Source organism: Eurosta solidaginis, chromosome 1 (assembly GCF_040869045.1).
Source record: "Eurosta solidaginis isolate ZX-2024a chromosome 1, ASM4086904v1, whole genome shotgun sequence".
Taxonomy (NCBI): Eukaryota; Metazoa; Arthropoda; class Insecta; order Diptera; family Tephritidae; genus Eurosta; species Eurosta solidaginis.
In genome coordinates this window covers 336,178,192-336,190,765 of record NC_090319.1, presented here as the reverse complement: position 1 = coordinate 336,190,765, position 12,574 = coordinate 336,178,192, and the positions used below count along the sequence as shown (strand labels likewise).

Below are 12,574 nucleotides of genomic sequence, written 5' to 3'. Positions count from 1 at the left end.
CGCGTATTACATAACTGTAAAACTGTGCAATCAATTGAAATTTTAAATCATTGATTTAACAATGCTTTCTATTCATTCATTCATTCCTTGCTAAGGAATGTGGCTTAAAAGTCAATCCATTCTTCATTCAGTAGTGGAAAAAAAGAATGCACTCCTTAACTCATTGGAAGAGAGAATGCAGTAATTTAATGAAACACAAAAATTTTTCAGCACAGAATAAGCATTCAAATGAATGCAGCCTTTGCTGAGTGTGCACACACTTTTCTAGTACCAATCAATTATGAAAAATGTCGTACATGCTCAAAATCCGCTCAAATATCACATGGTTGCATTTAATTAAAGCCACTTCAAAATATCAACACAAAAATTTAATTATGGTCCGTGATAACCAGTTTTTTCCATATTTAAATGACAATAAAGTACGAAGAAGTTAACTGGAAAAGTATTCATATTGAAATTTTCCTAAAAATTTAATAATAAAAAAAGCATATTACAAATATTTCAACATATCTGTTTCGAAAATTGTCATCGTTCTAAATAAGTGTTGCAAATGCGCCATATAAAAGGCTTGCATTATAACGTACTAGCCTACATTTGCACGTCCTCAATTGGTGATTAAACAATTGAAGAAAAGGCAATACATTACAAAAGCTCCAAAGTTCCTCCATATATTCTTCGTAGCGGTATATGGTCAAATGCTGGTTTGTGAGTTTGCAAATTGCAATAGCAATATCCTATTTTCTAAGAAAAATATTCTTCTAAACACAATAGTTTGTAATTAATCATTTAAAGAGGGCTCTATAGGTAGTTGTAGCTTTTTTGATAGCAAGAAAATTAACTTTGAATACAAATCTGCTCAAGTAAGATAGAATTGAACCAAAACAATTTCAATCTTTTACCAATGCCGTGCAAATAGAAAGTGAGACTATTCTCAATCACTCGGGTCCTATATTTATATTCCGTCAAACACTTTTAAAATATCAGCTGTAAAAAAACTGTAGTCCAATGGAGTCAGTCAATAACCTCTGAAGAGTTTCTCCCAATGAAACTTTTTTTTTTGTGGCACAGATGAAGGAAAACGGGGAAGGTGAATCAGGTGAATAGAAGAAGCCTGAATCACCGTAGGAAGATTCCATGGCAATAGACATATGTTTATCGAAGTTCTCGGAATTAGGAAGCTCCAACGAAATCGCCGATGGACCTATGCACTTTGATATATTTAAATGACTTAAACTCAAGAATCTGTTTTTGTTATATTATTAGCCGTGTTTTTTAACACGCGTATATACGTTTACGTTTACGGGTAAAAAAAAACGGCCATCGACAGTTGCGCATAGCCATATAAAAGATTTGGCAGCACTGCCCCGCAAATGTCAAAATGCCACAAAAACTTGGCAGAACTGTATACATATACATATTTTTTTTTTGTTTATTTATGATTGTTCATTTATTATTCCGGAAAACATTAAAACGCAGAAGAAATAAATTGCTGAGATGTTAATAAAATTCTTACAAGCTCTCGCTTAACCTGGTGTGTAAAAAGGAAAAATTCTTGTGCTTTGTTTAGGCACTTCTAAATGACAGAACACCTTTCTGCTTTGGCGGCTTTCGCCCAAAATAATATTAAGTTATATAGAATCAACGGGATGGCCTAGAAGGTTTCATGTGGTCATACTAAATCGCTCCCGAGATGGTCGGGCTAGTATTTAATGGTGCTTGTTCCCGGAACGTACCCGATCTGCATCCCGCAAAGGACCAACAAAGTCAATAACGGGGAGTGTCATCGGTACAACAACAACATTTGTTATTTTCTGCTATTCATTCATACGTGTGTGAATTTTTAATTAATAAAAAAAGTACTATATTAATTTAATAGATAACACCTCTGCCGGGGTGCGATTCAGCTCTGAATATGCCAAAATAAGAGGAAACCTACAATTAAGTACAGATTCATGTTTCATTTGCCAAGGATTTACCTGTAAACAAGGTACTTTCTACAACCAACATGCTTTGGAATACGGTACCAAACTGGTTGGATGTATTTCCTCAAAAAAGGGTGGAACTACGCATCTTGGTTTGCCAGTATTTGCTTCGGTTGTTGTTGTTGTAGCGATTAGTTACTCCCCGAAGGCTTTGGGGAGTGTTATCGATGTGATGGTCCTTTGTCGGATACAGATCCGATACGCTCCGGTAACACAGCACCATTAAGGTGCTGGCCCGACCATCTCGGGATTTATATTCGGTAATTTATATTTGTATTGATTATTATTATTATTATTTTATTTATTACGGCCAAAAAAGCCTAATTCATTGTATAGTACAATTTACAAAATTCATAATTGTTTCTTAAAACTATTTCATTAAAAAGAAATGAGTAAATTTATTGTTTAACTATTATTAAATATTTAAATTTTTACAATATAGAAATAGTTTTTCTTTAAACTTAACGCTTTCACAGTCTTTTATCTATGCTGGTAGTTCATTATACATTTTATAGCCTACGTATTCTAAGGTCTTTTTTGCGAACTCGGTTCTTACTTTGGGCAGTCTTAAATTTCTGCTACTCCTAGTTCCATAGTTATGGATCTCATGATTGTACTGTATCCTATCACTCAAATAATTTGGTAACATTCCCTGTGTTACGTAATGTATAAACTTCAAAGAGTAATAAGAGATTAATAATACTAAGCCAATTTATCATAGGAAGCATAATACTTTTTGATGTTCTATAAGAGCATTTTAGTATCAAACGCATTGCTGTGTTTTGCTGTATTTGGAGCTTATTAATTAACGTATCATTTGTTACTAGTGGTATTGATGGGCAGTAAATAAAATGTGGTTCTACAATTGATCTATATACTAATATTTTATGATGTTGGCTAATATGCTTACATGTTCGATACATAAATCCTATTTTCTGTGCAATTTTCTTTTCTAAATGATTTATGTGTTCTGTGAAACTTAGTTTCTCATCAATTATTACACCTAGGTACTTCATTTGATCTACTCTTTCAATTGCATTGGTTTTTATTTTCAGACTAGACTGGATTAAGTAATTATGGTTCTTGTTAAATATCATATACTTAGTTGTATCAATATTAAGTTTTAGCTTTCTACTGCATAGCCACTTAAATAAATTATTTAAGTCTCCTTGCAATCTACATTTTGTCACTAATGCTAACTAATGCATCATCCACAAAAATACTTATTTTACAATTTCTCAAGCAAGTTTTTATATCATTGATGTAAATTATAAACAATATCGGAGCAAGTACTGAGCCTTGTGGCAGCCCAATGTTAACATCAACAACCGATGAAACTGCGTCTCCAATTACCGTCCTCTGCTTTCTGTTACTGAGGTAACTGCGAAACCATTCCAAAGCTTTTCCCTTGATCCCAATTTTATCCATTAACTTCAGCAATTCATTTCGATCGATTGTTTCAAACGCCCTCTTTAAGTCTAAGAAGCAAGATACTACTACCTTTTTATCAGCAACAGCCTCTTTCCACTCTGCAATTATCATATTCAATGCTGTTTCGCAGGAGTGGCCTTTCCTGAAGCCTTATTGCTCTGGTATGATTATATTATGATCGTCTAGGTATGCTACTAGTTGCTTTTTCACCACTGTTTCCATAATTTTTTCATCAATAGGTAGGGTATTAATCGGACGCAGCTCGTCAGGTTTCATTGTATTTTTTACTTTTGCCACTGGTATTATTGTGGATATCTTCCAGCAGCTGGGAACAATGCCACTATCAAACGATTCGTTTATAATATCCTTATATAAGTGTGCAATGTACACCATAGAGTCCTTGATAACACCCTCTGACAATAGGTTTTTACCGCCATATTTGTTTTTAAATGATTTTGTTATGTTCATTATATCTTCTAACTCGATACTGGTGAGCTCAAATGTTGCTACCGAGTTGGTTGTTTCACTTTCATCAACAAGTTCAATTGTTTCAATACTATCATTGATTTGAATTATGCTCTGAACAAAGTAACAATTCAAGACATTAGCTATATCGTTGCTATTTTCTAGACATTCACCGTTAAATACTATTTTTTTAATATGCTCTTTATTATCTGCAAGTTCCACAGCATCTTTCAAACATTTCCACATGGATTTCATATTTCCTTTATTAATAATCACTTGATCTTCCATGTATTTCTTCTTTTTAAGTATTATAGTTTTTTTATATATTTTTTTAACGGCATTATAATCATCCCAGTGACCTGCGCTAATCGCAATTTTATATAATTCAAATTTTCTTTTATGTAGTACTGTTAGTTCACGGTCGTACCACTTATTTCGCAATTTTATATTGATCCTCTTCTCGTACGTCAACGTTTGCATGGCTTCAGACAAGATATCATTCAAAGCCTGAACCCTATTTTCTAACACTATATTAGATATTTTATATTCGCTGGCACATTCAATTTTGATCTGGTCATTATTGGCAAATAGTAGGTCAATTTTTGTAGCTGAGTGCTCCGTTACTCTCGTATTAAAATCAATTTTTTGTACCATGGCCATTTGTGCAAACACACTTCTAAAAAATTCAAAATTGAATTGTAGATAATGTTATGTGAATTAAAATTGAATAGGTAGCCGAAGCAAAAAAGGCAACTGATCCGCTTGCAACTGTTATTTATGTGCCGCCACCGGGAACTGCTGCTGCTATCCTAAAAGCAGAAATTTCTTTGATTATTTGCCTCACCAAAGATGTGCCCTAACATGATATGGTTCGCGTTAAACACGCTGTCTTAAGGCAAAATAAATCGCGTCTAGTCAGACCCGATTGTCCAGGAATCATCACAACAGAAAGGGTAAGTAAATTGCCTACTATTTTAAATATATAAACAACAAGTATGAATTTGTTAGTGATAATTTGTCATGCTTTGGTTTATAATCAACTGAAGAAAGCAAAAGCCAAAGAGTTCGAAGTTCATGTAAATACCAATTGATTTCTTTAATTAGCGTTGGAGAGTAAAATACATATGTATGTATGCATAGAAAGAGCGGAATTAATTAATTATGATCAGTAGATTTACAAGATTTTTGTCATTTTCCCTGCGCCGCCATTGTCATTACATTGCGCTAAGAGAGGACATCATCACCTTATTACCCACAGCCAGTTAAAATTTTAGTAAATTTTGCTTTTTTCATTACTGATTCACAACGTGGAAAGTTATATATCGAGCATTCCATGGAGAATGGTAAATTTTAGCAGACTTTCGCATTGCGGTCATTATTAATATTCACACCCTAGAAGGTTTAATGTAGTCATATCAAAGTTCCCGAGATGATCGGGTTAGTACCTCAATGGCGCTTGTTACCGAAACGTAGATAGATAGATAATTTATTGAGGATTGCACAGTGACTTGCACATCTCCTTCACAGCACCTCATCCTAATCGACTTCCTTGATGAACCCTAGCAGTGTTCTTGGCTTGAGGGATTAAATGTGGAAATGCTCTGGCCATGGTGAGCCCATGAACTTACCCCTACGTCTTGAGATTGCGTCGCATTCTGGGAGCATATGGCCGTTTGCTGATCGACCACAAAATCGGCATGTGTTATTCGATAGCATGACCAGGTTTTGCATACGGCTCTTCAGTCTATAATGCCCTGTAAGAACAGCTCTTGGAGTTCTTAGGTTATCTTGCGACAGGTCTATTATTGCCCTGTAGCGACTTGTGCTATAACCTCCAAACAGTATCTTTGATTTTCTGAAACCTGGCGTATTGCTCCAGTGTTCTCTCTTCTCCCTCCCTTCTACTAATAAATGCCCCTGTAAGCCAACTGGCAGGAACGGCTCGGGATCGATGGGTGATGCAGTTGCTGCCTCTGTTGTTGGTATTGTAGCAGTGCTTCGCCCCATCCAATACATGTGACCGATCACAAATTGTCATCTATATCCTCTAACGGAAGTCCAAGGAAACTTGCTGTTTCAACAGGGGTGGACCATAATGCAAGGGTGTTAGAGGCGTTGGTTCCACAAGACATTTGAAGAGATGGTCGGTGTCATGTGGGGACACGTTATAAGCAGGACATAGGTTTTGTATGTCGGGGTTGATTCTGGATAGCTAAGTGTTTAACCTGTTATAGTACCCAGATCGAAGCTGAGCTAGAGTGACGCGCGTTTCCTCTGCTAGTTTTGGGTATTGTTTTTTGAGTACATGATTCAATGGACAATTCCTGTTAGAGGGGTCCGACGCCTGTTTGTGGATTTCACTGAGGACCTGCTTGTGTTTTTTAGCTTCCTACGGCCGCGTTCTCAGATGCCGTATTTCCTCATAATGCTTACGGAGATGCCTCCTTAAGCCCCTTTGGTGGTGTAGGCTCATCAATCAGATGTCTGTTGGGATTCCCAGGTTTCTGGGTTTGCTTGGTTAGCATTTCATTTCTCTCTCTAATGGGGAGTTTTCTCGCCTCATTATGTAGATGGTGTTCTGGAGACATAGGAAGACTGCCCGTTGCGGTTCTGAGAGCAGTATTTTCAAAATTTTCGTGCAGTCGCCGGCATAGGAAATGATTGTAACTCCTTCTGGTGGGAAGGGAACCTTGATATGTAGAAATGAGATTAGGCGGGGATTGGGCACCATCCTGTGGGACCCCCCAGGGGGTCAGAATACACCCGCGGTAGGTATGCCTGTCGTAAGAGGCAACTAAAATACCAGATTCAAGGGGCTGTACAGCGCAACCCTTCAAGTTGCCAGCGCAATATATAGCTTCTCCAAACCCAATTGTCAACCTCACCGATCCGCGGCGAATCCTGTTTTACTAACAGACGAGGCTCTGGCGACCACAAGCTCCTCATGGAACTTTGAGATGGGGAGGGAGGGATGGCCTGATGGTTTAACGTGGCCACATAAATCGTTCCCGAGATGATCGGGCTAGCACCTTAATGGTGCTGTGTTACCGGAGCGTATCGAATCTGTATCCGGCAATGGACCATCACATCGATAACACTCCACAAAGCCTTCGGGGAGCAACCTTATCTCTACAACAACAACAACCCTCTTTTTAATTTTCCTTAGCTTTGATATTTCGTTTCTAAATTGAACCGACGCTTGCTAACCATTCAGATAATTAGCAGTTCATCTGTTTAGAAAGGGGGACATGTGTGAGCCTAATATATATGTATGTCTTGGAGTAGCGTGCTGTGTTTGACTGTGTCAAAAGCTTTTGACAAGTCAAGTGCCGCGAGCACCGTCCTATGATGGTGATATAGTCTATGCCCCATACAAACCGATGGTTTAGATAAGAAACTTTTCGTCATTTCTGCCCCATTTTAAAAGCTACAAGTTTAAAATTTCATGAAATACTTACGTATACGTCATACATATGTTCTTCAGATAAGTGATTCATAGCTATGTCATGCAGACCACAAGAAACGTGAAACTTTGTATTCTCACACAAATTACCTACTTTTTAATTTAATTTTTATCTAAAAATTCGCCTCCTTAGTTCAGCTACGTTCATGAAAGGTATGTCCCGTCCTTCCGTGTTTTAATTAATGTTGAAAACGACAAAGTTAATAGTGCCCTAAAGTCAAAACTACCACTCATTAATATATTGTTATTTTAATAAGTTTTTTTTTCTATTACAGCATCACCATAACAATAGTTATAATTCAATACGTGTATCCCCTACCAGTACTTTGAAGCGACAAAGATATGATGAAAGTAATAATTATCCCTTGTAGGGAGTCTCGAAGGAAGGTTCATCCGGGAATCAAATATAAGCTAATCGGTAAGGACACAATGATTCCACTGCCTGGAGTTTTAGAGAACAAAAATCCCAACATGAGACTTCCTTACTACACTAAAAACCTTTGAATGCCATAAATAATATAATTTGCTGGCTTAATGTATGATTGAAAATCAGAATTAAAATGTATTTATTATATAACAATAATCTCGTGTCATGCTTTTACTGGAACAACTCCTTCAGAAATTACTGAACCGAATTTTGTATGTATATATGGTAGGTATGCGAGAACGTAGCTAAATATATTTCATACATTTGGGTAACCAGGGCCTGGAGATATCTACCTAAATATGGACCCCGGAGACCATACAACGAGGGTTTATATACCCTTGCTCTGTTCTGGAGATAGAAAGCTATATATATACCAGAGGTACCTACAAGGATTTTTGTTTTAACGATATGGGTTTCAAACGAAAGATATGAATGCATGATGGTTTTTATTTCAATATCTTATTCTGCTCCCGAGGTATTGGCCTAAACTGGGGTAGAGATAAAAGGTAGAGCTAGATGGTAAGGGCAACAGTAGTAATAGAGGCAAAGTTAGAAAGGAAAAGAAAGAGGGTAAGAAAAGACATTAGTGTGATGGAGGGATACGAAAAATAGTAACGTCCGGCTAGGATATTCGCTACTACGGATTCAAAAGCAGGCCTGGCGAATTTCCGATGCGGTCGCCATCTAGAAACAAAAGCTGTAATATTGAACAAAGACATCTACCCTATCCACAATTTTCTTGAACTTCTTGATTCGAAAATACCATTCCTAATGTAGTCACTTTTAGCTGATGGATCTTGGTATTAAGGCCCGAAAACGACCTATCGCAAAATAGAATGGTTTCCCAATGGCCCCACAACGCTGAATACTATAACAGAAGTAAAATTAAACTTGTATACTTTATTTAATTAACTGTTTTGCATGCTGTCTTAAAACAGGTACTGTGTTACACGATTGACAAAAATTAAAATTAATTCATAAAATTCATTTAAATTTGCTGACTTTATGTATATACATTTATTTATTACTATATCGACTGCTGAGTGGAATACCTCGGCTTCCAGTTCGCAATCGCCCTAATGCAGAAGCATGGAATTTTCCAAACAAACTCTGAAACAGTTTTCGAACTAGCAGCCGAGGTATTCCATTCAGTAGTCTATATATAGTCTTGTTTTTTGTAACAAAATTAAATAATCAAATTCAAAATATATTTGTCTAATTATCACAAAATTAAATTCCTCAATTCAATCATTTTAAATTTACATACATATTTACAAACATTCATAACATAATTCAGTTTATAAATTCGCTTACTTGCCTAAAATACTAACGATTATTTTTATATTTTTTTAAATACTTAATTTACTCTTAGCTCTGCGAAATGAATACACTATCACTAAGTTTTTAAATTCATTGCTCATCACATTTTAAATTCATTGTTTTTTCTTAATTTTTTAATTTTAAAATTCTAAAATACTAACGATTATTTTTTATTAAATACTTAATTTAGCCTTAGCCCTGAATTTCGAAATAAATAGACTATCACTAAGTTTTTAAATTCATTGCTTATCACATTTTAAATTCATTGATTTTTTTTTTAATTTTTTAATTTTAAAATTCATTTGCATCTTAATAAAAATTGAGCAATTGCTTCAGCTTAAGACTTCCGACCTTCTACTTGAATTTTTGCTTAAGAAAATTTATGTGAAGTTTCAGAAATCTTAAGAAGCACTTATTTCTTCGATCGTGATATTCACGCTTTTGAGTACTCAGTGCATCTGTTGTATAAACTTGGGAGAGCGTGAGCATAATGTGTTGTGAAGTACCTGAAAAATGCTATTTATCACGATTTAGCAACAATTGAAGATGATTGTAGAAATATTGAAGTTAACATACGTACAAGTTGTTTACTAATATATTTAAGCAAATGAATTTGATTCAATGTATTTCAGCATTTTTCAGGTACTTCACAACACATTATGCTCACGCTCTGCCGAGTTTATACAACAGATGCACTGAGTACACAAAAGTGTGAATTCCTTGGCTTAAGGAAATGAGTTTCCACTGGACGCTGGCACATCTCCTAAAGGATCCTGATTACAAGTCGACAAACACCTTGATGTGCAAGCTATATTGCGCTGAGACTCTGTGTTCGATGATGAGTCTTCCCTGGACAACAACAGGGTATCACGAAGTAAACATATATCAATAAATATAAACAAATATTGTATTTAAGAGAAACTAATAGATAACCAATTAGTGAAATATTTACCAACAGCAGCCAACGAACAGCACTCCGGTAATGGCCTTTGAATTCTTGAGCCTAAATTCAGGCTGTGAGAATTTGAGATTATTGGCTCAGGACCAAAAATCTCATTCATTTCTTCCATAAATGGAGCTTTGCAATATTCTGCACCGGTCTGCCTGTTGTTGTCCTTGGCGTTTTTATACGCTATCAAAAGTGTGCGCATCTTCGCCTTCAACGCCTTTATTGTTACAGTGGTTTGCTTAAACTCGTCCTTTCGGGCACTGTAGCACTGCAACAAATGAAGCGTCTCCTCCCTCGTCCAACGTTTCCTTGATTCTTTTCTGAAAAATTGAGTAAATATGCATTATTTAAAATTCTTTATAATATTTACACAAAAGTACTTACATTTCTCCTGCTGACATTTTGTTATTTAATTAGGGATGGTAAAACATACTAAAAAAGTCGATAAAAACTACTTATTGAAATTTGGAAGTACTGATTTTATATTCTACTATTTAACAAGCGACAAAAAAACTTGTCTCTTAGCAGTCTTAAGCGTAAACGGATATACGCGTGTTAAAAAACACGGCTATTATCGACAAAAATATCCAAAATTTACTCTATTTGGTCAATGCACAATGTGTTCATTTACAAAATCCATTTTACAACAATAGCAAAATAAGCAGTAACATTTTTACATATAGCAAAAAATCAATATATTGTCTTTGCGAAGTTTCAGCCAAATTCGGCTATATCTTGATATTCAATAATTATAAGCCGGTGTTAAGCTCATGAATTTCTAAATATTAAAATACTTGAATAGTTAGAAGGGGCGATTTTCCTATTGACCAATTTTACGCCTTTTTTGCACCCAACTACTAAATTGATTTAACATATCTGATGGCAACGAAAGTATACAAAAAAATAACTTTGGGGAAAAAGTATTTAGTACTGAATGGAAAAAAGTGTGCATTCATTTCAAGTTTACACTCATTAAAGATTGGGAATGGTTCCTACATTCACACTCTATATTGAATTATATATTACCATTCAATAACATACACACTTTAGCTTTGAATTAAAGTATTTAAGCCATTCAGGAATGGAGATTTATAATATGCAACCAAAAAATTTTTAAAAGAATGCTGAGAGAATGCAGACTCAATTGATTCAATCTTTTTACAGCTCTGGCGTATTAGCAGTCGAGCCCTGGGGCCCTATTCGCTAACTGTGAGTTTTAAAGTGTACAGATTATTTATTTTTTTATTTTTTAAAATTAAATTTATAATAAATTATAAAATTTAATTGAGTTACAACGCTAGCTGCCAGGGCTATTGGCTGTATCGGTAAAGTAAAAAGGGTTATATTTTTGTGTTGATGGCCCGGATTGTTAAGTGAACACCTGGCTATATATGATGGTATCGGTTCAAAAAAGTTCAGGGAGCGCAGCGGTACCGAACAAAAGTTTTCTGCACACGTTCAAGCGTAGCCATATGGCATTCATGAGATGGGCTCCAAATAAAGCAGGCATACTCCAACTTCGAACGAACTATTATAGTAAACAATAACTTAAGGGTGTAGGGATCCGTGAAATCTCAATTTGGAAATTAGGATTGAATGGCTAACTTTATCAAATGCTTTTGAGAAATCGGTGTGCACCGTATCAACTTGACAACGGACATTAAAGGAAGGCAAAAATCAGAGAAGGCAGATAGGTTTGTTACGGTGGACCTAACGTCCATAAAATTATACTGATTTTCAATGATTAGAGGTTTAACAGCAAAGAAAATTTTTTGTTTCACAATGTACTCGAATAGTTTTGAAACTGATGATAATTTTGCAAAGGGCCTATAGTTTGCGACATTGTTCTTTTTACCACACTTGAAAATCGGGCTGATGAAAATGATCTTCCACGCTTCAATAAATTCGCCACACTAAGGATTTTTTGAAAATTAAAAGGAGCGGGAAAGCCAGTGCCAAAAGATAAGCCGTCAATATCAGTATGGGTAGATGATTTAATGTTCTGGATTCCGTCGACCATATCTTCAATCAATAGAGCCAGCGCACCAAAGTTAATGGTGTCAGCCACTGTGGGCAACTTCAGCGGAACTTCCGGCAGCGTAACGAAATTGGATCGGAAGAAGGCTGTAAAAAGATTAGCCGCTTCTGCTGGTGATGAAGCATGCTCAGAGTTATAGATGACTGAGGCCGAGATACTCGTTCACTGTTTTTTGGAATTTACATAATTCCAGAACGCCCTAAGATTTTCTTTAATGCCACATTCAAAATTACGAACATAGTTACCATGGAGCCTCTTTCCTAACGCTTTGAATTTACATCAGGCATAAGGCTTATCTGAAAGATAACGTTAGGTGTGTTGGTTAAAGCCCATTTAAAAAGCAGCTTACATAATGAATTAAATGGAAAATAACAACCCTATTATAAGACTTATGGAACAATTACAAAAAGGCTTACTTAAGGCCGTAGTATAAGATACAACTTACTGCATTGGAACCTTTTATATAAGGATTATAACCAACTAAAAGCCAGGCTTATAT

General features: G+C 35.7%; 1 protein-coding gene and 1 long non-coding RNA gene across 2 annotated transcripts; one reads left to right on the top strand and one right to left on the bottom strand.

The window, feature by feature from the left end:
- The first annotated feature begins 1,390 nt into the window (after positions 1–1,390).
- Positions 1,391–7,924, top strand: LOC137237888 (uncharacterized). Its single transcript, XR_010949053.1, has 3 exons — positions 1,391–1,531; positions 4,610–4,831; positions 7,617–7,924. It is a non-coding gene; the product is annotated as an uncharacterized lncRNA (long non-coding RNA).
- A 716-nt stretch (positions 7,925–8,640) lies between these two features.
- Positions 8,641–10,551, bottom strand: LOC137244395 (uncharacterized). Its single transcript, XM_067773361.1, has 3 exons — positions 10,422–10,551; positions 10,041–10,357; positions 8,641–9,937 (listed from the first exon to the last, which is right to left on the bottom strand). Exons 1-3 carry the CDS (start codon positions 10,436–10,438, stop codon positions 9,897–9,899), a joined length of 375 nt encoding a protein of 124 aa, XP_067629462.1. The 5' UTR covers positions 10,439–10,551; the 3' UTR covers positions 8,641–9,896.
- Positions 10,552–12,574: the final 2,023 nt, after the last annotated feature.

Coding starts and splice junctions, on each gene's coding strand:
- LOC137244395 (XM_067773361.1), bottom strand. Junction 9,938..10,040: donor CTGTTCGTTGGCTGCTGTTG/GTAAATATTTCA, acceptor GTTGTTGTCCAG/GGAAGACTCATCATCGAACA.